We start from the raw sequence: 25,129 nt of genomic DNA, 5'->3' as shown, positions 1-25,129 counted from the left end.
ATAATACAAGGCCTACATTGTAATTATATACATGGGAGCTCTACATTGTAATTATAGATATTAAGAGAATAATAAAAAAATAGTTCCCTACTTTGTATCTTTGTGCTTTTCTACTTTCATCTACTACGTTGATCATGAAAGACGGAAAGGATCAGATTGTAACTACTGGTGATGTGTTTGTGACAACATATACCTGATGTTAAGACGGACACGATGCTCCTCCTGGTTGCATGGGTAGATTGTCCATCAGTGAAACTGCCAAGGAAATTGAACGCATCACAACTACAGGTGTGATTCTAATGGACAAAATATCAAAAAGCTGGATACAGAAATTACCCATATACCGCGATTTATTGAAGGTAAACCATGCTAACTAAGAAATAAACCCCTCGTTACAATGAATGCATGAAGGCATAACCATAATCTCAAGCTGGGATATGGGCCTAAATCCTAATATATTGTCCAAGAGCTAAAACATCAAGTTTTATGTGATATTTTTTATTCTAGCACATCAAGTTTTTTGGGACGAAGAGAATAGTTGATATTAATATCCTTAACACAACTGAATAAAATGAGAAAGCATCTACTTAGAGACCAACTACCCGTTAGCAAAAGGGTGGATCCCTAATCAAGAGTGCCTGATGGGAGTTCGCAACGTCCATAGTCAGTGATAGCCTTTGCCAACACTGGAGCTTAATACGCCTGAAGGTTGAATAACCATTTTTATCTTTGCCAACAGAGATAAGATTTTTTATTAGATGTAGCCCCAAAGTTTTATGTTAATTTATACTCCCTCCGTTCTAAATTATGTCATTTTGACTATTCTAGATTCATATATTTTACTATATATCTAGAGTTCTGGACATAGTGTATATCTAGACGTATAGCAAAAACTATGTATCTAGATAACCAAAACGATTGTAACGGAGGGTGTATCACTTATTACTCTTAAAAAATGGAAGTTTTTGCAGTAGCATTTGTTGATGTAGAATATTGTAATAAGTTTTATGTAATTTTTCATAGAGAGGAATCTATGTCATGGGATTCTCATACAAGCAGGATTAAATCTATGTTCTGAGCCCACACCTTTTCTATCTGCCTGGACGGTATGCTATGAATCATGTCAGTCTCGTTCAATGTAGCGACAATTTCTTGTATAGTAGGCCTTTGGTGCCGATCCTCCATCAAACATTTTGATGCTACTTCAATACAAGTCTTCACTTGTTGGCAATATACTTCGAGCCGTGATCTGAGGCCCTCTGTTTCCTGAAGTCTATTTTTCCAACTAGTATGTACCTCCAAAATATTAGAACATAGAGTCAGGACGATAGAGCCTAATAAGAGATCAAACATGATGTAGTTTTTTTTTTAATGTTGAGTAAGATCGGTATAAGAAAATTATCATATACTCTTACAAGCTGGACAAGTCTCCGAGATGGCATATCAGCAATATCGTGGTAGCGTTCTCTTCCCATCATTATCTTTGTAATTATAACACCCAAGCTAAATATGTCAAACGCAGGTGAGAGCAATTGGAGTTTCGTGTACTCTGGCGGCATGTATCCACTGCATGTCATCTTACACAGTAAGATTGTAATTAACTGTAGCAAACAAGTGTTTAAAAAATTGTGCACATTATTCCAATCACAATAGTATGTAATAATGAAGTACTAGGTCACATAGAAACTTCAACTATTTCAAATCAATTAACAGTCAACTAATGAAGCAAAATATGTTTTGGCACAAGGCAGTGGGCTTACTGTGTACCAATAAACTTATTCATTGTTTGTTTTGTTCTTTCATCTCCAATGAGTCTTGATAAACCAAAATCTGCAATTTTGGGCACCATTTCCTTGTCTAGCAATATATTATCAGGTTTTAAATCTAAATGCAATACAGGTTCCTGCAATCCCTTATGAAGGTAATTTAAACCCGCACAAATACCCTTAATTATTTTGTAACGAATGTGCCACTCAAGCCCCTGTTTTTCATCTGTAAAAAGGAAAAATAATTCTCAAAATGTATTATAAAAAAAGATTTTTCGTTTTCCAAGTATGGCCCGGAGAAATATTTAATCACCTGAAATATGATTGCCAAGGCTGCCATTGTTTACGTATTCGAAGCAGAGCGCAACATGCAGTTTTTCAGCATCAACTTGTCTTCCATCATAATCCACAACTACTGGTTCTGATTCATTACAGTAGCCCACTAACTGTACAATGTTTTCATGATCGAGTTTCGCAAGGGTCTGGAACTCATTCGTAAATTCCTTATCATCAAGTGCTGCCATGTCACGAAGTACCTTCACAGCAACCTCTCTTCCATTTGCATTTGTACCCTGTTCATCAGATCAGATCTCATAAAGATGGGGTATATATGGTTTGATTTTTGGTTTTGGTGATCCTGATATTTTAGGAATACCCGCACAGGCCTGTCTAGGAGGGAAGTCAGCGATGATCTTTGCTGCACATGCCATTTAATAACTCTTTTGCAAATGGGGCCTACACACTTCCCCTTCCTTGCACTACAAATATAGGCGTTTTGTCACTGACATTATCATTATGGTGTGCATGAAGAAAAAATAGAGGGTAGTGCAAGACGAGGATTTTATACAGGTCAAGTCCTCATGATGAGGTAATACCACACGTAATGTGTTTCTGATTGTATTGTATTGTTGGCAATTGTTGAATGGTGAAGTGTGATTAAGTACCAATGAAGAGGGTCCCTACCTGCCTTATATAGCCGGGACTAGGGTTACATGGATGCAACATCCTTGATCCAGTTTTATATAGATTTATGTTTTCTAGTTGGTTGCAACAAAATCTCGAGGATGGTGTTTATCTATGCTTTGTGTAGCAACCTAGTGGAGATACTTTGGGTTGTGCCCATCCGCTGCTTAGTCAGGTCAGCCCACCCCATAGCCTCAGGGTCAGATATGGGCACCAAAGTGTGATGCCCGTGATTTGTGTCCTCCATAGTTGGGGAGTGATGCTCAAAGACCACTTTGGGTTCTGGTAATTGAGTGGCTATTAGTGGATTAATGATTTCCTTGAGATGATGAGCTAGGTTAGTCCACAAGGTGAGGATAAGCTATACATGGAGCCCAAAGGAGATGGCAAGGACCATGGAAGTGAAGTGCTCAACAAGTAAGGAAGATGGTGGAGACGGAAGCAAAAGCCTGAAGGCAAAGGTTTATGCATAGGCTTTTTGTTTCACCAGCATAAGGTGTATAGAGAAGTGAATGGCCGGATTTAGGATAGTGTAATGAGGGGAATTCTTTGGCTAATATGGTTATCCAGTGCCATTAGGTGAGGACTAAACAATGCATATGTGTTAGGTCGAGTGGTGTGGCAAGGAAGCAAGTGAAAACCTTTGAAAAATATTTTGAAAATGATAACTCAGTGCTAAAGGTGTTTGTTGTCATGTGGGACACCTATTTAGAGTTAGTCATTTGAAAAAGGTTTTTACACTCACGAGAGCTCTTTAGTGGGAATCGGAGAGGTTCCACCGGAGGGTTAGAACAATATCAAATCCTTGATGGGTCCGGACATCTAAAGTATACCAAAACTCTCTAGTGGTGCACTGGAGAGTATCCCTAGAGCTTGGTTGAAGGGCCTATTGTCAGCCTATTTTTGCAGGGAGCACATTATCTTCCGGTGGCACCGGAGTGATGAGCACTAGAGCCTTAGGCTGCAGTGGTGGTATGGCATGCAAGCGTTTTCAAAAAGAGGCAACGAAACCTTGCAGCGCTCAACAAAAACCTTCTGCGTAGAATTCTAGAGCCATTGGAGCTCTCTGGTCAGTGCGCCGAAGTGTGCACCGAAGCGTGACTCGAGAGGTTCTTTTCGTGCTGTTTTGGGCTGAGACACGCACCGGACCTCTCGGTAATCCACCGGAGATGTCACTGGAGATCTTGTACATTGTAACGGCTAGTTTGAATAGCCATTGAGATAGCCATTGGATAATTTCGGTGCTCACCGAAGCTATCCAGTGTGCGCAGAAAGTAGCTTTAGTTGGTAACAGCTAGTTTCTCTTGTGGGCTTATAATAAGTAGGTGGTGGGCACATGCTATTTGGCTCTCTTGGCACTACCATCAGATACACATAGCTACTAGAGCTCAAGAGAACACTCCACTCGCATTTGCTTAGTTGAAATCGCATTTGGGTGAGATTGGCTAGGATCTAGTGCATTTGCTTTGAGAGTTAGCATGTAGTGGCACTAGTGGATTGTTGAAGCTATGGGATTCTTTTTACTCTTGGTGATTGCCACCACCTAGATGGGTTGGAGGCAACGGCCTCTGTCGAGCACTTGTGGAATTTGTTTCGGGGGCTTTGGAGAAGGATTTAAGGGGTTCTTGTGCTCATCCCCACCAGGTGGAAGCGAAGAGCAACTCTAGTGGATTTGAGGCTATTGGTGTACTCATGATCAAGTCGGCTTATAGTTTAGCGCTCATGTCAGAGCCTACCTTGAGGGGTAGTTGAGGTAGCGGAGGAGCGATGATCCTTGGACATGCCAGAATGGGAACATAGGTATGTAGCTGGCAAGCTACCAAACCTCAGGGAGAAAATCTTGTGTCCCCCCTTCATCTAGTTTGAGCTCCCTACACTTGTGCTTTACTATTGTTCACTAGCTTGCTTGCCTAGTTGTTCTTCTTGCTAGTGTAGTCATTTAGCTCTTGTGCCTTGTTCGAGTAGTTTCTAGTTCTGGTGTGTAACTAGAAGCTTTATCTTCTGTGACTAGACTTTTGTAGGAGTGCTTGTTTGGCTTGCTAGATTAGGTGCTAGCAGTTAATTATTAGGGCCACCTTTGTTACTAATACTTGTGCTTAGTTGTGTTGTGCCTTGAAGGATTTTTTTAATAGGCTATTCAGCCCCCTCTAGCCATTAATTGGTCCTTCCAGATGCCATGCATCATATCAAATTCATATTTCACGTGTGTCCATCATGACACATGCTTTCTGGCTGCGACGCTTGTGATGGGCAAAGGATGGCAGATGAGGGGAGCGCTTGGTGGTTGGCCGCGTAAAGGCAATGCAGATCGATAGTAGTGGCAAGGTAGCAAAACTAGAGTTAAGATTTGGGGGTTTTAGGTGGCTCCAATGCTCACCGGCCTTAGAATGCCTTCGAGTAAGCTAGACTAGTGGAGCAGTGGGCGGCGAGTGAGGTGTTGGTGGGTGGTAGAGGACCAAGGGTTGGAGAGTGGTAGATTTCACTAAAGTAGTTAGGGAGGGTTGGTTTGAGGAGATTTTGGAGCAGCTTGGGTTGCTGTGGATGTTGGCGGTTGCATGGTGACATGGCCAATGAATCTGACAAGTTTCAAGAAGACCAGGGTGGAGGCGGTGGTCACTACTTAAACGATTTTCAGAGGCGCCTTCTTTTTCTTCTAGAGATGGTTTTATCAAGTACCATCTCTAAACATGATTTCAGAGATGGCCCTAAAAGTTGGTGTTTCTAGCTACCTGTAAAATGCTCTTTATTTTTAGACAAACACCACCTGCCTCTAGAAATTGATTTCTAATTTCTAAAGGCGGTTGATAATAGTAGCCCGTCTCTAAAAATAGGTGCAGCTAAAAAAATCATAACTTTTTCTTATCAAGTTGGATGCAGACAAACTTTAATACAAACTAGGGGCATGCAAGAGAGAATAGAAGAGGATAGGGTATGGATGTTGGGATAGATAGCATTGCAGCTCGTGTAATAATAGCCTCATGAGCCGTACGACATGGTTGTAATACAAGCTAGGTGCATGGGAGAAAGGCTTGCATTATTGAGTTTTTCAAATTGCTCCTACCTACTGATTGAGTTCTTGACTAGCGTGAAAGAGTAGGGGATGAAGGTGAACCTGTAAATGTCTAATTTCTACAATCAGTAGGTAGGAGCAATTATAAAAACTATCACTAAAAATAGATGTTGACCGTGTCTAAACATTATCAGTGTACTAGTGTAGGCTCAGAAGACAGGAATGAGAGGAAGGGAAGAGGGCGAGCTAGTCTTTTTATCATGTCTTTCAGAGATTGCTTACGTACCTAATCACAAAATATTAAAACCATATTGCTGTTGGCTTTGAATCATACCTTGTAAACCACTCCATACGTGCCACAACCGAGTTCCTTGGAGAAATCATGTGTAATTTCTTTCAATAATTTATGTGACATTTTCATTGACTCCGCATTATCCATGCTATCTCTGCTCCCAACGCAATGATCTATCTGCAGAAGACAAGGTATAAGCATATTTATCATTGGCACAGAGAGTAGATTCAAATGTTCATTACAAATTTCTGCAGCGGCCAGGGGAGGCACAACAGCCCATTAAAAAATAGGACAAACAGGTAGCATGACGAGTACTTAGGCCAAGTTTTATTCTACGATTTCCAAAGGTGCCATATCACATAAAGGGATTTGAGGTGATTAATGAAATAGAGTCTTTCAGTGCACATTTTTATATCGCAACTATTCATAGCATTTAATTACTAGAAAAAGTCCATTTTTGGCCCTCCAACTATGGCTGCAGTTTATTTCTAGCTCTCTAACTCGAAAACCAGACACGCGCAGTCCCTTAACTCTCAAAACCGTTTAAAATTGGCCCTCGCGCCCATTCGACAGCGGTGTCGGGTACCTTAGAACGGGGTACCCCGAGCGAACATCAAAGGGGTCGCTTAAGTCCCATCAAAAAACAAAGCTAGAAGGTAAGCCGTGGGCCCCTCACCCACCACGACCGGGCCCACCAAGCCCTCCGCCTCGCCTCGAGCCTCGCGCAGGAGGTCTCGGCGTCCTGACGAAATCTCCGCCTCGCGCGAGGCTCTCCACTGGAGGCCTCGGCAGGGAACACGATCTCCGCCTCGCGCGAGGCTCCCCACGGAAGGCCTCGGCGGGGGGTGCATTCTCCGTCTCACGCGAGGCCTCATTCTCCGTGTCGCTCGAGGCCGGTTCGTCCGCGGCCCGTCGCCCCCCCCCCCCCGCCTCCGCCGACCCTCCCGACAGCGCGTCGTGTCTCATTAATACTTCAACCACTCCCGCAATCTCAGTCGGACGAGGGCTCGACGCCACAGAATGGCCGACGGGACCTGAGGTCGCATCAGCGCCATACCGGCTGGGACAGGGCACGGCGGGGATTACCGGCCACTGTGTTCTGACGCTGTGCCCACGATCAGCGCCCATACTACACTGTGTCCCGCGATCCCCGCCTCGAAAACAACATCGCACGGACAACTTGGCCGGGTCATCACCGCCTCCAAGCCAACGCACCAGATCAGCCGCCCGCTCGGGGCCTCGGCACTGTGCACCACGGTCTCGGCTATCTTGGGGTTCGTGCCCGCCGAGACCCCCCACTGCGGTGCAGCCTCGGCACCGACCAAGCCTCGGCCTCGCGCACAGTCCATCCATAGCGGCTTGCACGTTCACCGCCGCACCCACTCCGAGGCAGTCCCGGGGCTCCCACGACGCACAGGATCGGATGGGACTAGCACGCCACCCCAGTGCTCCAAGGACGGACCACTTCGACGACCACGCCGCCACAGGAACAGGCCATAGGGCTTGGACACACCGCCCCTGTTGGCACGACGCCATATAGTCAACACATGTACTGTCCTTGTCCTCCCTTCGGCTATAAAAGGAGAGGACTTGGGCCACTTAGAGAAGGACGGACACGGAGAAGAACACCTTGTAACACACACACGCGCTCACATCCCAGCCGCCTGAGAGCAACATCTCAAGCGGCCCACACGACACCTCGCCGAGACCTGGGACCAGTTCCCTCTCTCCCCTAGCTTGTAACCCCCTACTACAAGCGCTTCGGTGCGAGGAATACAAGTTCGATCTCTCAGACTGGACGTAGGGCGTCGATTGCCTGAACCAGTATAAACCTTGTGTCTCTTTGCATCACCATCCGGGATTAGGGGCACGCAGTTCAAATTCACTGGTTGGTTGAGGACCCCCCGGTCTGAAACATCGACAGTTGGCGCGCCAGGTAGGGGCCTCTGCGTGTCAGTTTCGTCATCCCAGCAGGTTCCAGATGGCAGACCCCGTACGACCATAGCGTCACGGCACGGTGGTTTGGTTTGGGAGCCTAGAGTTCATGTCCCTGGGGCATGAGTACGACATGGTACTCCTCACTCCTCGAGCCCCACCAACCGACGATGAAGCCACGCACCGGCAGCCCAGGCGCAGGCGGCGCCCGGGCGGCCGCTCCTGCCACGCTCGCCGGGCACGGCGTGAGCAATACCACCCCGACGCTATGCGAATCCGGGGCGGCACACCGCTCCCCGCCGATATCCTACGACCAGCTGTTGGCACAGGGTCCCTGGCTGGGGACCTGTCTAGCCTGAGCTTGGACAAAGGAAAATCACCGGTGACACGCGGCAATACCCAGTCGTCAAGCTCCGCTCCACCACTCCCCGAGGAGCCGATCCCGGCGGAGCAGAATCTGGCGACGGCGCCATCCCCATACCCCTTTGGGTTGAGAAATGTCGTCGCCTCTTACGCCTGCGCTTACACTGCCGCTCACGAAGATCCCTCAGAAAGCCGTCAGCGCTTCGCTCTCGACCTGAGCACCCACAACAACTCCTCGGAGGAGGACAAGGCATGGCTCGGATTGGATTTCTCCGGACTCCACGACCCTGGGGCTATGCGCCAGTTCTTGGCCGCAAGCGACTACTGCTTCAACTACTCCGACTCCGACAACGAGGGTACCTATGACCCCACTCGCGAATGTTTTCACGTCGGGCTCGGGATGTCGAGGGCGGGCGAAGAGGACAAGGGGGCAGGTAGCCATTCCCCGCTTCGCCCAGGTATAGGCGCCGCCACACCTCCACGCATTGTCCTGCCGGCCGCATGAAACGAGGTCCCCGCCATTGCGCGACCTCAACGCCCAGACCTGGAACAACTCCGTGAGCTCCAGGCCAATGTCGAACAAGACCAACTTCTTCTGCAGTAGCTTCGAGACACTCTCGAATAGGAACAGCGAGGTCGCGGCGAAGGCGGGGGAGCCCGACAGAGGGCCCGCGATGTGCATCACCGCATCCATGACGACGAAGGGAGTGAGCAACCCCCAGTCTTCAATCGCGCTAGCCAGAATGTCGTGGCTGCGGCAATGCTGGTCCGCGCAATGCCCGAGCCTTCTACCACTGAGGGGCAGCGGGTCCGCGGCGAGCTCCGGGATCTCCTAGAGACCGCCGCGGTTCAGCAGGCCGAGAGTTCCGCCTCCCGACGGCACGGGGGCATCTCAAACCTGCCCGCGGCACCACCTCGGCAGGATAGGGAAGCCCCGGCTCGTCCCGAGCCCGCTCGAGCGCCGATAGCCCACAGGGTCCTCGTGCTTCTGGACCGCCTCAGCAATCGACGCGAGGTGCAGGGAGACCATGAGGTGGTCAGTAGGCGACGACACCACGACAACGAGGGGCCCGCTCGGGGCTACCACCCACACCGAGGCGGTCGCTACGACAGCGAGGAGGACCGCAGTCCTTCTCCTGAACCGCCAGGCCCTCGGGTCTTTAGCAGGGCCATCCGCGCTGCCCTTTTCCCGGCCCGGTTTCGGCAACCAGCCAATCTCGTGAAATATAGCGGCGAGACCAACCCTGAACTCTGGCTTGCCGATTACCACCTGGCCTGCCAGCTAGGTGGCGCGGATGATGACCTGCTCATCATTCGCAACCTCCCCTTGCTCTTGTCAGACTCAGCGCGAGCCTGGCTCGAGCACCGTCCTCCCTCACAAATCCACGACTGGCGCGGCTTGGTTAGGATCTTTGTCGGGAACTTCCAAGGCACATACGTGCGCCCTAGGAATTCCTGGGACCTTAAAAGCTGTCGTCAGAAGCCGGACGAGTCTCTCCGAGACTTCATCCGGCGCTTCTCCAAACAGTGCACCGAGTTGCCGAGCGTCGGCGACTCGGAGATCGTCCAGGCTTTCCTCTCTGGCACCACCTGCCGAGACCTGGTTCGAGAGTTAGGTTGGAACGTACCACGCTCTGCTGCCGCGCTCCTTGACATTGCCACCAACTTCGCCTCGGGCGAGGAGGCTGTCGGAGCCATCTTCCTCGACAGCGACTCCAAGGGAAAGCGGAGGGACGAGGCCCCCGAGGCCTCGGCCTCCCACCTCCCCAAGAGAAAGAAAAAGGGGCGCCTAGGGAAGCAGGAGGTCCTGGAGGCCGATCTGGTCGGGGCCGCAGAACGCAAGAATCCCTGAGGCCCCAGAGGCCCTAGGCCTTTCGACGACATGCTCAAAAAACCATGCCCTTATCACCAAGGCCCGGTCAAGCACGCCCTCGAGGATTGCTCCATGCTGCGATGTTACTACGCTAGGCTCGGGCTCCCCGACGACGACGCCAAGCAGAAGGGCGCCGGCGACCGGGACGAAGACAAGGACGACGGGTTCCCCGAGGTACGCAACGCCTTCATGATCTTCGGTGGGCCCTCGGCGTGCCTTACGGCGCGACAGCGCAAGAGGGAACGCCGAGAAGTCTTCTCGATCAAGGTGGCCACCCCCTAGTACCTCGACTGGTCTCGAGAGGTGATCACCTTCGATCGAGATGACCACCCTGACCATGTTCCGAATCCCGGGCAGTACCCACTGGTTGTCGACCCGATCATCGGCAACACCCGACTCTCCAAGGTGTTGATGGACGGAGGCAGCGGCCTCAACATCCTCTACATCAATACCCTGGAGCTCTTGGAGATCGATTGGTCGAGACTCCAAGGCGACATCGCCCCCTTCCACGGCATCGTGCCAGGGAAGCGCACGCGACCCATCGGGCGCATCGACCTTCCCGTCTGCTTCGGCACTCCCTCCAACTACCGTAAGGAAGTCCTTACCTTCGAGGTAGTTGGGTTCGGGGGAGCCTACCATGCCATCCTAGGGCGGCCGTGCTACGCCAAGTTCATGGCAGTCCCCAACTATACCTACCTCAAGCTCAAGATGCCAGGCCCCAGCGGTATCATCACAATTGAGTCCACGTACGAACATGCATACGACTGCGACGTTGAGTGCATCGAGTATGCCAAGGCTCTTGCGGAGGCCGAGACCCTCATCGCCCACCTTGACCAACTCAGTGGCGAGGCGCCTGACTCCAAGCGTCGCGCAGGGGTGTTCGAGCCTGCGGAAGCCATCAAACTCGTCCCGGTCGACCCCGCCTGCCCCGACGACCGAGCACTGAGGATTAGCGCCACCCTCGACATCAAATAGGAAGCCGTGCTCGTCGACTTTCTCCGTGCAAACGCCGACATATTTGCATGGAGTCCCTCGGACATGCCGGGCATACCGAGGGAGGTCGCCGAGCATGCCCTGGACATCCGGGCCGGATCTAGGCTGGCGAGGCAACGCCTACGCCGCTTCGACGATGAAAAGCGTAGGGCCATCGGTGAGGAGATACGGAAACTCTTGGCGGCCGGATTCATCAAAGAAGTGTCCCACCCAGAGTGGTTGGCTAACCCTGTGTTAGTCAAGAAGAAAAATGGGAAATGGAGGATGTGCGTGGACTACACCGGTTTGAACAAAGCCTGTCCAAAAGTCCCCTTTCCATTACCCCGAATCGATCAAATCGTTGATTCCACTGCGGGGTGTGAGACCCTGTCTTTCCTTGATGCGTATTCTGGTTACCATCAAATCAAGATGAAAGAGTCAGACCAGCTTGCGACTTCTTTCATCACACCATTCGGCATGTACTGCTACGTGACTATGCCTTTCGGCCTCAGAAACGCAGGTGCCACGTACCAGCGGTGCATGACCCAGGTCTTTGGCGACAACATTGGGTGGACCGTCGAGGCCTACGTAGACGACATCGTGGTCAAGACCAGAAAGGCCAAGGATCTCATCAATGACTTGAGGATAACCTTCAAATGCCTTAGAGAGAAGGGCATCAAGCTCAATCCCAAGAAGTGTGTGTTCGGGGTCCCCCGAGGCATGCTCTTGGGATTCATAGTCTCGGAACGCGGCATTGAAGCCAACCCAGAGAAGGTCTCGGCCATAACCAGCATGGGACCAATTAGAGACCTCAAGGGAGTACAGAGGGTCATGGGATGCCTTGCGGCCCTGAGCCGCTTCATCTCGCGCCTCGGTGAAAAAGGTTTGCCTCTATACCGACTCTTGAGAAAATCCGAGCATTTTTCCTGGACCCCCGAGGCCGAAGAAGCCCTCGACAGACTCAAGAGGCTGCTCACAAATCCTCCCATCCTGGTACCCCCGGCCAGGGACGAGGCCCTCTTACTCTACGTCGCCACAACGACCCAAGTGGTCAGCGCTGCCGTAGTGGTAGAAAGGCAGGAAGAGGGGCATACTCTGCCCACCCAACGATCTGTTTATTTCATCAGCGAGGTGCTCTCTGAGACCAAAGCATGCTACCCCCACATCCAGAAACTGGTCTACGCCGTGGTCCTGGCCCGGCGCAAACTGTGTCACTACTTCGAGTCTCACCCAGTGACTGTGGTATCATCTTTTCCCCTGGGGTAGATAGTTCATAACCAGGAGGCCTCGGGCAGGATAGCCAAGTGGGCCGTCGAGCTTATGGGGGAAACCTTGACTTTTGCGCCTCGGAAAGCGATCAAGTCTCAGGTCTTGGCCGATTTCGTGGCTGAGTGGACAGACACCCAACTGCCACCGGCTCAAACTCAGATGGAGTGCTGGACCCTGTACTTCGATGGATCCCTATTGAAAACCGGGGCAGGCGTGGGTCTGCTGTTCATCTCGCCCCTCGGAGTACACATGCGCTACATGGTGCGGCTCCACTTCGCCGCCAACAACAATGTGGCCGAGTACGAGGCCCTCATCAACGGCTTACAAGTCGCCATCGAACTTGGGGCACGGCACCTCAACGTCCGAGGCAACTCGCGGCTCGTCATAGATCAAGTTATGAAGGAGTCAAATTGCCTCGACCCCAAAATGGAGGCTTACTGCAAGTTGGTACGACGCCTAGAAGACAAGTTCGACGGTCTCGAACTAAATCATGTCGCGCGGAAGTACAACGAGGCCGCCGACAAGCTGGCAAAGATAGCCTCGGCGCGGGCCTCGGTCCCCCCAAACGTCTTCGCCAGAGACCTCCACAAACCTTCCATTGGCTACACCTTGACAACAGAGGAGGGCCCACCTGTGGAACCCACGGCAAAGCTCGACGCCCCCTCTGCTACCGAGACCCCCTCGACCAAGCCCGAGGTCATGGAAGTCAACACCGAGCCTCCGTAGACTGACCAGGATGCGGATTGGCGAATCCCATTCCTCGATTGGCTTGAGCGGGGGGGGGAGCTTCCTGACGACAGAACCGAAGCACGACGGCTTGCGCGCCGAGCCAAGACCTACGCCCTCTACAATGATGAATTGTACAGGCGAAGTCCCTCAGGTGTCCTCCAACGATGTATCACTGCCGAAGCGGGCCAAGCCCTGCTTTGGGACTTGCACGCAGGCGCCTGCGGGCACCATGCGGCGCCTCGGACGCTCGTAGGGAACGCTTTCCGCCAAGGGTTCTACTGGCCGATGGCGGTCGCCGATGCTACCAAGCTAGTACGCTCCTGCGAAGGATGCCAGTACTATGCTCGGCAGACACATCTCTCGGCCCTGGCCCTGCAAACCATCCCCATCACATGGTCGTTCGCCGTGTGGGGGCTCGACATGGTCGGGCCTCTACAAAAGGCCCCCGGGGGCTACACCCATCTACTGGTATCAATCGACAAGTTCTCCAAATAGATCAAGGCTCGTCCGATCAATCGAATCAAATCCGAGCAGGCGGTGCTGTTCTTCACTAACATTATCCACAGGTTTAGGGTCCCCAACACCATCATCACCAACAACGGGACGCAGTTCCCTGGCAAAAAGTTCCTGACGTTTTGCGACGACCACCACATCCGTGTGGCCTGGTCAGCCGTAGGACACCCAAGGACCAACAGCCAAGTAGAGCGTGCCAACGGCATAATCCTACAAGGCCTCAAGCCAAGGATTCACAACCGGTTGAAAAAGTTTGGCAAGAAATGGCTCGCCGAACTCCCATCGGTCATCTAGAGCCTGAGGAACACTCCAAGCCGAGCCACGGGGTTCACGCCTTTCTTCCTGGTCTATGGGGCCGAGGCCATCCTCCCCACCGACTTGGAATATGGTTCCCCGAGGCTACAAGCCTATAACGAACAAAGTAACTGCACCACCAGAGAGGACGCCCTTGATCAACTGGAGGAAGCCCGAGACGTCACGCTACTACACTCAGCCAAATACCAGCAGAGCCTACGGTGCTATCAGGCCCGACGCGTCTGAGGCTGAGACTTGAAGGTAGGCGACCTGGTGTTGAGGCTAGCACAGAGCAACAAGGGTCGCCACAAGCTGACCCCGCCATGGGAAGGACCGTACGTCATCGCCCAAGTACTGAAGCCCGGAACCTACAAGCTGGCTAACGAGAAGGGCGAAGTCTTCACCAACGCTTGGAACATAGAACAGCTACATCGCTTTTATCCCTAAATTTCCAAGCATTGTACATGTCGTTTCTCGAAATACAATTAAAAAGCGTTCTTTAGTTGGTCTAATTTTTCGAGAAACCCCCCGAGCCCATCGTAGGACTCGGCAATTCAGTAACACGGCAAGGGAGACTCGGCTCTGCCTCGGTAGAACCGAGCCTCCCTCGGGGGCTAGATGGGGGACTCCCCCCTAGGTCCCACGCACCATTCTTCAGTTGTTTTTTGCAAAAATTCCTACGCCAAGACCCTAGCAGGCTCTAACGAATCAGTTGTAAAAACTCCTCGGACCAAGGTCTATTTCCTAAGCAAGAGGCCGGTAGAGTCGCGAGACGGCCTACGCCTCCAGGCTATGGCACTCCCTCACTACCTCTCGCTCAAGGGACGGCTTAGGCCCCAAGGGGATGTTTTGCGAACGAAATCTGATCAGGAGCAACAGAGGGCAGAGGCTCGGAAACATAAGAAAAACAACTAAGAAACACAAATACTTCAAAAATAAAGGCCCCGACGGCCACAAGCGTTACGATACAAAAAATAACTCCTACTCTATTTTACATAGCCCCCGGGGCCCAGATCAAGGCTCAGGGCCTTCAGCACCGGCAGATGGTAGGGGAGGAACCACCTCCTCTTCGAAGAGCGTCGCCAGCGCCGTGCCAGGGCCTTCTGCCGCCTCCATCAGCTTCGTGACCACCGCGTCCGCCTCCTCGTCATCATCAGGCAGGACATACCCATCACTGATGGCCAGGAGGTCGACACCGACATAGTGAGAAGAGATGACGGCCAACGCGCGCTTGACACCCGTGTGCAGCGCTCCTCGGAGCCGCTCGCGCATCTGGTTGCTCTGCGCGATCAGACGGCTCCCCAGGGAGCTGCCTGACTGAACCCCTTCAACCTCCAAGGCCTCGTAGGTGGAAAGGGCAGCACGTTTCAGCGCCTCGTGCTCCCTGATCTTGGTCTCGAGCACCGTCTGCACCGCGCTGGAAGCCTCGGCGGCCCGAGTGATCTCCGCCTCTGACTCTGCACCGCGGAATTTGGAATGAGGTCGAGCGAGGGAAAAAACAACCTAAGTTAGGGATGGGAAGCCCACGGAACTCACCCTTGGCCTTCTGCTCCCAGCGTCGGGTCTCGACCTGACAGGCCTCGGCTTTCTCCTTCCAGCGCAGGGCCTCGGCCCGGGAGGCCTCGACCTTCTCCTTCAACCGCTGGGCCTCGACCCGAGAAGCCTCGGCCGCCCTGGAAGCTTCACTTCCTAGCTCTGCGTCATACAAGGAAGTTAGGGAGCGAACATAAGGAAAAGGAAACAAAACAAGGGGACTGAAACTCACCCTCGACCGTCCCCTTCCAAACCACAGCCTCGATTTGCGAGGCCTCAACCGCAGCAAGGGCCTCGTTCAGAGCGCCTTTTTTCAGCTGGTGCGCACTCTCCTCTGCCCCCAACTGCCCGGTGAGGGCCTTGCCCGAGGCCATCGCTTCTTCGGCCCGGGACCTGAAGGCATCCCGATCGCTGACTGCGCGGGTAAGCTCCTCCTCCAACTCCTTGACCTACGCCGCCAGAGGGGCGAGCTGCGTCTGGGCCGTGGCCGCCTCGACCTGCGCATCGGCACAACGAAGGCGGAGGTCCTCCACCTCCGCGCTTCGCGCCAACAGGAGCTCGTTAGCGTCGGCAAGAAGGCCCTTCTGCCGCTGAAGCTGGTCCCAGATGCCCCTTTCCCGCCGGAGAAAGACCGACTTCCCAAGGGACCGGGTCTCGAGCTCCTGGGCGACTCCGGGCAGTTCGTCGACCACCACGGACAGCGCCGTCCATAGCGACCGCTCCGCCAGCTGGTGGTATTGCTCGAAGGTGCCCCAGCGCCCGCCCTCGGCTGCGTCCTCGAGGGCGAACAGAGGCTCCCCCTCTGGGTCGTCCCGGCTCCGCCACAGTACCCGCGGGTGATCCCACCCGCGAGGCTCGGGTCGCGCCCGCACGAGGGCCGAGCTTCCCTCGTCCAAGATCGGCGTCGGCTGTTCCACGGCACCGGCATCCTCGGCGTCGACCACCTCCCGCGCCCAGGAGGTATCATCAGAAGAGATCGGATAGACCTCCGCCTCCCGGGCGCTCTCTCGCAACAACGGCGGCCCCTGAACCAAGGGCGCCACCGAGGCCTCCGCCGCCTTCATCTCCGCCTCCTGGACAGACGGCCTCGCTGCCATTACGACGGCCTTGGTGGTCTCGGGGGCTCCGGCCTCCGCAATTATGGCCTCAACGGTCTCGGGGGCTCCGGCCTCCGCAATTATGGCCTCAACGGTCTCGGGGGCTCCAGCCTCCGCCATCGTGGCCTCAGAGGATGCCAAAACACCGACCGCGGCCACTGCGGTGTCGGCGGTCTCGGGCGCCCCGTCCTCCATCGCCTCAGCCTCGGAGACCTTGGGGGCCTCGGCAACCGAGGGCACGCCGACCCCATCCGACTCGTGAGCCTCGCCCCCGCGGGATGGAAGCGCTCCCTCCCTCGTCTGTGTAGGGGCCACCTCGGTAGCCCCTCCTTGGGCGGTCGGCTCTTTCAGGTCGACCCTCACCGATGCCGCGCCGCGTTGGATAGCGGCTTGTGCCTCCGCCACCCAGTGGGCGGAGGAGCCGAGGCTCGCCTTGAGCGCCTTAAGGGGCGCCAAGGGAAGATCGTCCGCAGGCCGCTTCTGACTAGGGAAAAGTAACCTATAGGGTCAGCTCGAGACCAAAAGGGGCGAACAGAAGGCACTATGACCCTACCAAATATACACTTACCTTGAACGGGGCGGCAACCGGTTCGCCACGGCAAACCTCGTCCGCAACGGTGGAGGCGGCGGCAGAGGCGTCGCCTCCATATCCATCGGCGCCGGTCGGTCCTCAGCGGACCCCGGCGCCCCTTCGGTCCTCTACGGGGGCGGTGGCGTCGCCTCCACCGCCACCTGCTCCACCACGGCCGCCGAGCCTATCGGGCTGACGGCGCGTTTGCCTAACGCCCGCGCCTCGGGCGTGTTGGCCTCGGCCCCAGAGCGGGCAACCGCCGGCCCCGGGTCCGCTTCTCCTCCCCCTCCCGGGAGTGCCGGGCTGCTTGCCGACGCCCCGGGTGCCACCTCCACGACGTCAGGAAGGTGGTCCAGGGGACCTCGCCCCACCTCGCCCCCGTCATCCCCGTCCGACGCCTCCGTCGACGGCGACGTCGACGGGGATTCCTCCAACGGGAGACCATCCTTCCGTTGTTGGCGGCGGCGCTTATCCAGCTCCTCGCGCACAAGGATTTGCTTCGTGCGCTTCGCCGCCTTGCCGTCTTTCCGCTTTTTCTGCGCATCGGCATGCGCGCGGTTGATCGCCCGCCGCCTCACGTCCTCAGGGACCGGCGGCGGAGAGGAACGCACGTCCCTCATCCCCTATAGGAACGACGGATGCGCATAAGGAAACAAGGGGTAAGGGGAGATTGAGGAGGCTCGGAGGCCACAGCGGCACTCGACTTACCAGCGAGAGGAACCCCCACGACGGCCGCATCGCGATAGGGGTCAAGTTGCCGCCCTTCAGCTTCGCCTCTACCGTCTCCCCCACCCGACGAAGAATTTCCTTGTCGGAAAGGGCAGAGGAGGACATTCGGGTGCCCTCAATGGGCTCACCCGGCTTCATCTCGAACAGCCGCCGCCGTCGAGCCATCAGCGGTAGCACCCTCCGGCGGTGGAAGGCGGCCACGACCACAGCCACGGTGAGACCGTGGCCCCGCAGCCTTGCCAGCCCCTCCAGAAGCGGCTGCAGCTTGGGCTAGTCGTCCTTCGGGACGCCGTACTTCCATCTCTCCGGGCAACTCCCCACAATCCGCCTAGTGTAGGGGGGAAGTCCTCTGTCATCGTTGCGGAGGTAGAACCAACTCGTGTACCACCGGCGATTGGAGGACGCGAGTTGGGCCGGGATGTAGAGGTGCAGGCGGTCCTGACGCACTTGGAGAGTGCAGCCGTCGGACCTCGTCGCCTTCCTCTTACCCGACGTGCCCGTTGGCTTGGTAGTATGCCCCGCCCGGAATAGGTGGAGCCACAACTCCTAATGGGGATCAATCCCCAAATACCCCTCGCAAACGGCAACAAAGATAGCCGCCTAAGCGATGGAGTTGGGATTGAAGTTGTGGAGCTCCACGCCGTAGTAGTGCGGGAGCGCCCGCATGAACTGGTCCGCTGGGACGCCGAGGCCACGCTCGTGAAAGGAGACGAAGCTCACGACGTAGCCGTCGCGAGGCCTCGGCTCTGGCTCACCGTACGGAGCAATCCACTCTGGCCTGGTGGGGTCTATCACCGGGCGAAGGAATCCACCGTCAACAAGCGACTGAAGCATCTCCTCGGTGACGTCCGATGGATCCCAGGGGTCCGCCTCGACAACGACGATGTCGCCGGCCATGGGTGCGATGGAGGAATCGGGTGCGGCGGTGAGTCTTTTCTCTCTCTCTCCCACGCTCTCGCTTTTTTCTCGCTTTCTCCCTAGGCTCGCTCTTCTCTCTTCTTCTTCCCGGCACCCGCTGCTCTAGCGACGGCTCGACGGAGGCGGTGCTAATGCAGGCAAGGTAAGACGAGGAGGGGCGAGACTCTTCGGGTATTTATGCAGGGAGGAGGCGAAACGAACGGGCGACGAAATCAGGAAGGTTTCCCCCCCCCCCGATCCGGCGCAGTTAACCACGAGCCGATTTCGCCGGCCCACGCGCCCACGTCTCCCGCATTAAATGCAAGGACAGTTACGTCCCATCCACCACGTCACGCTCAGCCACTACGGCAGCAGGCGTCGTTTTGTCTCCCCACGAAACCACCTCAAAAGGCGCGCCACCCGTTGCCGAGCCAATAGGGAAGATATTCCCCGCGGCCTATTCCTTTCGTATGAAGGAACCAGGCTCTGAGCCTATTACGATCCTGGGGTTCAAAGGCTGGGCCCCAAAGGGTTTCGACAGTCGCCCCAGGATAATAGAGTCAGGGACGACCGTGGGCGAGCCTATACGAGGCCGAGGCCCAAGCAAGCGAAACGCTTGGGATGCCCAAAGTCGTGTCCGAGACCGGCAGGAAAGTCTCCGAATGGGATCCCACCGTAGGGAGGCACCGAGCCACCGAGGCCCAGCGAACGGCCTCGGCACCCACTAGAGAAATCCTCTGGTACTCTTAGAGTGTGTCTCTGGACCGCTAGCCGTCCCCTAGCGAATGGGGTTCGGGCCTCCACTCGGACTACCCGATAACAGCTCACCGGAAGTGCCACCGCTCGTGCCCATCGAGGGTAGCGAGGCACATTCCACCCCTTCTTCCGAGCGAAAAGGAAGCATGAGGATCGCACAAAAAGTCAGGGGAACCCCCGACGGCCTTCTCGCTCTATGCAGAGGTTAAGGGGCTCTTCCTGCAACCTTGCCGAGACCCAGCGACCCCGGCTCGCACTCAAAGGGGCTCAGCAAAACAAACCCTCCTTCCGAGCGAAAAGAAAGCGTGAGGGTCGAACAAAAAGACAGGGGAGCTCCTGATGGCCCTCTCACCCTGTGCAGAGGCAAGGGGGCTCTTCCTGCAAATACGCCGAGACCCCACAACCCGGGCTCACGCCCAAAAGGGGCCTTGGCAAACAAACCCTCACACGCGAGGGGCGTATAAAAAGCCAGGGGAACTCCCGACGGCCCTCTCGCTCCACGCAGAGGCTAGGGGCTCTTCCTGCAACCTTGCCGAGACCAGAATGGGCTCGGCAAACAAACCCTCCATCCGAACGAAAAGGATATGCGAGGGTCGGATGAAAAAGTCAGGGGACCCTCGACCGCCCTCTTGCTCCAGGCGGAGGCTCGGGGGCTCCTCTTGCACCCAAGACCAAGACAAACGGTCCAAGCCCACACTAGAGGTTTCATTACAAAATACGATAAAGGGCACTGAGCCCGTTACGGTCCAGGGGTTCGAAGGCTGGGCCTCCAAGAGGTTTCAACAGCCGCCTCAGGGCAACAGAGTCAGGGATGACTTCGGGGCGAGCCTACGAATGGCCGAGGCCCGAGCGAGCAATCGTTCGGGGCGTCCTAAGTCGTGTCCGAGACCGGCAGGGAAGTCTCCGAATGGGATCCCACCGTAGGGAGGCACCGAGCCACTGAGGCCCAGCGAACGACCTCGGCACCCACTAGAGAAACCCTCTGGTACTCTTGGAGTGCGTCTCTGGACCACTAGCCGTCCCCTAGCGAACGGGGTATGGGCCTCCACTCGGACTCACCCGATAACAGCTCACCGGAAGTGCCCATGCTCGTGCCCATCGAGGGTAGCCTGGCACATTCCACCCCTCCTTCTGAGCGAAAAGGAAGCGTGAGGGTCGTACCCAGAGTCAGGGGAACCCCTGACGGACCTCTCGCTCCGTGCGGAGGCTAGAGGGCTTGCTCCTACAGCCTCGTCGAGACCCCCGCAACCCGAACTTGCGCTTATGGGCTCGGCAAATGCGATAAGAACTACTCGTTCAAACGCGAAGATAAAAAAAACCCTGGAGGAGTAACTCCACTCCTCTAAGGCCTCGGGGGCTACACCCGGCGGGTGCGCTCACGCGCACCCACCGGAACCTCAAGAAACAAAACCCAATTCCTACGGGAGCGGGTATGAACCAAGCCTCGGCAAACCCTCAGGGAGAGTGCACGCACTCCCCTAGAGGCTCGGGGGCTACTGTCGGGTACCTTAGAACGGGGTACCCTGAGCGAACATCAAAGGGGTCACTTAAGTCCCATCAAAAAACAAAGCTAGAAGGTAAGCCGTGGGCCCCTCACCCGCCACGACCGGGCCCACCAAGCCCTCCGCCTCGCCTCGAGCCTCGCGCAGGAGGTCTCGGCGTCCTGACGAAATCTCCGCCTCGCGCGAGGCTCTCCACTGGAGGCCTTGGCAGGGAACATGATCTCCGCCTCGCGCGAGGCTCCCCACGGAAGGCCTCGGCGGGGGGTGCATTCTCCGTCTCATGCGAGGCCTCATTCTCCGTGTTGCTCGAGGCCGGTTCGTCCATGGCCCGTCGGCCCCCGCCTCGGCCGACCCTCCCGACAGCGCGTCGTGTCTCATTAATACTTCAACCACTCCCGCAATCTCAGCCGGACGAGGGCTCGACGCCACAGAATGGCCGACGGGACCTGAGGTCGCATCAGCGCCATACCGGCTGGGATAGGGCACGGCGGGGATTACCGGCCACTGTGTTCTGACGCTGTGCCCACGATCAGCGCCCATACTACACTGTGTCCCGCGATCCCCGCCTCGAAAACAACATCGCACGGATAACTTGGCCCGGGTCATCACCGCCTCCAAGCCGACGCACCAGATCAGCCGCCCGCTCGGGGCCTCGGCACTGTGCACCAAGGTCTCGGCTATCTTGGGGTTCGTGCCCGCCGAGACCCCCACTACGGTGTAGCCTCGGCCTCGCGCACAGTCCGTCCACAGCGGCTTGCACGTTCACCGCCGCACCCACTCCGAGGCAGTCCCGGGGCTCCCACGACGCACAGGATCGGATGGGACTAGCACGCCGCCCCAGTGCTCCAAGGACGGACCACTCCGACGACCACGCCGCCACAGGAACAGGCCACAGGGCTTGGACACACCGCCCCTGTTGGCACGACGCCGTATAGTCAACACATGTACTGTCCTTGTCCTCCCTTCGGCTATAAAAGGAGAGGACTTAGGCCACTTAGAGAAGGATGGACATGGAGAAGAACACCTTGTAACACACACACACGCTCACATCCCAGCCGCCTGAGAGCAACGTCTCAAGCGGCCCACACGACACCTCGCCGAGACCTGGGACCAGTTCCCTCTCTCCCCTAGCTTGTAACCCCCTACTCAAGCGCTTCGGTGCGAGGATAACAGTTCGATCTCTTAGACTGGACGTAGGGCGTCGATTGCCTGAACCAGTATAACCTTGTGTCTCTTTGCATCACCATTTCGGGATTAGGGGCACGCAGTTCAAATTCACTGGTTGGTTGAGGACCACCCGCCCGGTCTGAAACCCGACAAGCGTTGTCGGCCCAGTCAGCCCGCCACGACCAACGGTTTTGGCCCAGTCCTCATCCCTTCGCGACTGCTACCGGTCAACAGCGATAGGTAGAAAGGGAGATAGAGAGAGAAAGAGATAGAGAGAGATGAGAGAGAGAGAGATAGAGAGAGAGAAGGGCAGAGCGGGAGGGGGCAGAGGGCACTGGGGAGCCCGGCGGCGGTCCTGGGCCTCGGCGGAGCAGGCTTCCGCGTGAGCTGGGCGACAACGGCGCTCGGCATGGAGGCGGCTGCTCGCAGCGGCCCAAAGCGGCGTCCGCTATCGGCGCGACAACGGCTTCAGTCGCGGCGGCGCGGCAGGCCGAGGGCGGCTACGAGCGGGCACGGTGGTTCCTGCGGCCTCGTCGCGTAGGGCTCCGTGGCCCGTGCGGCTCGGCAAAGCAGAGCGGAGTCGGGTGAGCGGCTTCCTGCGGTGCTCGACCTCCAGTGCGATGGCGAGAAGTGGCTAGCCCGTTCTGCGACGGCTGCGGCGAGTGCGGCTCCGGGTGGCTTCTTCGAACGGCCGTGGACCATGGTGGCCTTTGGGTCCGGCGGTGCTCAACCGATTCGGGCTGGCGGGTGGTCGGTGGCGGTCTCCGACAAGCCGAGGCAAAGCCCTGCTACGGGGCTGGCCACGGCAGCAGACTGAGGGCGGTGGCGGCTGCCCGCGGTGGAGGCAAGAGAGGAGGGGCGCTCCGCCGTTCCTCGCTCACATACGGGCACACCAAGAGCGTCGTGTGCTCCGTTGCACTCCACCTCGGCGTCGCGGAACCGGCCGCCTCTGCTGCTGCCTCGGCCGCGGGCGGGTTGTCTCCGCTGCCGTAGCTATGCAGGTGGTGTGGACCCCGGTCGACGTCGTCAGCCGGAAGATCCTACTCGTGGACGGCGTGCGCGACCTGTACAGCGGCCTCGGTGTCTCGGTGCTGACCTACGCGCCCTCCAGTGCCGCGTGGTGGGCCTCCTACGCGACGGCGCAGCGGCTCCTCTGGCGCACCGTCGTCCCCGTGCACCACACCGCTCGCCATTGACGGCGGATGGCCGAGCTCTCCCCACCGCTCGGGGCTGATGGTGACGTTCTTCCGGCCAGGTCCCCGCCGGCGGCCGCTCATCCACCGCTGGCGCGCCGAGACGCCCGACCGCGCCACCACCACCGTGGCCTTGCTAAGCCTCTCGTCCTCCTCGTCCTCGTCCTCGTCCTCGAAGGGGAGCTCCCACTGCTTCTCGAGCATGGAGCGCTGCAGCAGCACGATGGCCTCGAGCGAGGACTCGAACTCGAACTCCGTGTCCAGCTCCGGCGCCGGGTCCGCGGGTGGAGGCGGCAGCGGCAGCGGCGGGGAGAGCGCGGGCGCGGAGTGGTTCCTGAGCGCCCGGATGGCGTGCGCGCGCGCGTGGCCGGCGGGGGAGGAGGAGGAGGCGCGGTGCGCGACGACGGTGAGCTTGGGCGCGGCGGGCGCGAACTGCAGCGACGGGTGCGCGTCCGGGCCGGGGCGCGAGGTCGGTGGAGCCGAATGAGGTGGCGAGCAGGCGGTTGCCGGCGCTCAGCCCGATCACCGCCGGCGTCGCGGTCATGGCGTCCCCTTCACCTGCGCACGCCGCGGCCGTGCGTGAGTACTGAGTACGTATGTATGCACACATGACACACCTACCGAAACTCCGAAAGTGATAGAAACAACCCGCGCAGGCGAGGCGAGCGAGCGAACGCCGGACTTGTACCGTACCTCGGTACCTGTGCGACCGAGGCGGCGGAGGCAGCAACGCGAATGACGAGGAAGAGCCGGCGGCACGGGACAGCAAGCAGCAGAAGTGCGTGCAGTAGCAAGCGGGCGGAGACGGCAGCGAGGAACAACTGAACTGAGCTTACTGGCCTCAGTGGAGGAATCAAAGAAGACAAGTGGAGGCAGAGAAGCTATGGCCACCACACGCCCGCCGGGAGAGAGACGGAGAGTGACGAGGCAAGGAGAGAGAGAGGGAGGCGCTTGCTGGTCCGCTAGTGTTTTACTACGAGCAGGCGGGCACTGACGGAGGTGTTACCGCGCGCGCGCGGCATGGAGGTGGGGGCGGCGGGAGATTGCTCGGAGGCGGGGAGGGAGCGAGAGGATAGGGTGCTGGGAGCGAGGGGGCGCGAGGCCATTGGTGGGCGGCAGATATTCTGGCTGCCCCTCGTCGCTTTCCCGCTCGGCTCGTCGTCAATAGCCGCTGCTGCTGCGGTCGTGCCTCCGCCACGAGATCCGCCAGGGCGGCACCAAAAAGATCGCGCTGCCTCCACGCCGACGCTCCTCCGGGGGCGCATCGTGGCGGGTTGACTGGGTCGAAACCGCGGTTGAATGAACGCGAGGGCCAATTTTAAATGGTTTTGAGAGTTAAAGGACTACGCGTGTCTGGTTTTTCGAGTAAGAGGGTTAGAAATAAACTATAGCCATAGTTGGAGGGTCAAAAATAGACTTTTTCTTAATTACTATGCACAACTAGACGCAGTGTAATATATGAAATGTAGCCATTTCTCGGCTCCAATGCTAGTTTCAACATTTTCAGTTTTGGAAACGTCGTAGCTTTCGTCTTTGTGCATCTTATTTAATAAGAGGAAAGGTCGTTGTGGGTGTTATGTCTGAACAATTTTGAATCATCCGCTAAAAATGCCTGGGATTATCCACTAAGTTCTTAAGGATAAAGTTGAAATTAATTGGCAGGATAAGGCCCGGAGGAAACCTGAACATGTCCTGCAGTCGGCAG

At 56.3% G+C, this 25,129-nt stretch overlaps 2 protein-coding genes across 2 annotated transcripts; both read right to left on the bottom strand.

Moving 5' to 3' along the window:
- Nucleotides 1-993: 993 nt before the first annotated feature.
- LOC136483732 (cysteine-rich receptor-like protein kinase 26) lies at nucleotides 994-25,129 on the bottom strand. Its single transcript, XM_066480877.1, has 6 exons — nucleotides 25,106-25,129; nucleotides 6,074-6,208; nucleotides 2,080-2,338; nucleotides 1,768-1,992; nucleotides 1,416-1,566; nucleotides 994-1,296 (listed from the first exon to the last, which is right to left on the bottom strand). Exons 2-5 carry the CDS (start codon nucleotides 6,176-6,178, stop codon nucleotides 1,490-1,492), a joined length of 666 nt encoding a protein of 221 aa, XP_066336974.1. The 5' UTR covers nucleotides 6,179-6,208; nucleotides 25,106-25,129; the 3' UTR covers nucleotides 994-1,296; nucleotides 1,416-1,489.
- LOC136481951 (uncharacterized) lies at nucleotides 14,994-15,892 on the bottom strand. The gene is made up of 3 exons (XM_066479221.1): nucleotides 15,745-15,892; nucleotides 15,516-15,674; nucleotides 14,994-15,436 (listed from the first exon to the last, which is right to left on the bottom strand). Exons 1-3 carry the CDS (start codon nucleotides 15,884-15,886, stop codon nucleotides 14,994-14,996), a joined length of 744 nt encoding a protein of 247 aa, XP_066335318.1. The 5' UTR covers nucleotides 15,887-15,892.

The sequence above is a fragment of the Miscanthus floridulus genome, chromosome 9 (genome assembly GCF_019320115.1).
Source record: "Miscanthus floridulus cultivar M001 chromosome 9, ASM1932011v1, whole genome shotgun sequence".
In the NCBI taxonomy this organism is placed as follows: domain Eukaryota; kingdom Viridiplantae; phylum Streptophyta; class Magnoliopsida; order Poales; family Poaceae; genus Miscanthus; species Miscanthus floridulus.
This window is presented reverse-complemented; position numbering and strand designations above follow the sequence as displayed.

Bases quoted from the DNA above. Each gene is read 5' to 3' on its own strand.
- LOC136481951 (XM_066479221.1), bottom strand. From the start codon at position 15,886: ATGGCCTCGGGCAAGGCCCTCACCGGGCAGTTGGGGGCAGAGGAGAGT. The intron at 15,675-15,744 runs GTGAGTTTCAGT...TGTATGACGCAG, and splicing joins TTGGAAGGGGACGGTCGAGG to AGCTAGGAAGTGAAGCTTCC. The intron at 15,437-15,515 runs GTGAGTTCCGTG...TCCGCGGTGCAG, and splicing joins CTGGGAGCAGAAGGCCAAGG to AGTCAGAGGCGGAGATCACT.
- LOC136483732 (XM_066480877.1), bottom strand. From the start codon at position 6,178: ATGGATAATGCGGAGTCAATGAAAATGTCACATAAATTATTGAAAGAA. The intron at 2,339-6,073 runs GTATGATTCAAA...TCTGATGAACAG, and splicing joins CGTATGGAGTGGTTTACAAG to GGTACAAATGCAAATGGAAG. The intron at 1,567-1,767 runs GTACACAGTAAG...GATGACATGCAG, and splicing joins AACAATGAATAAGTTTATTG to TGGATACATGCCGCCAGAGT.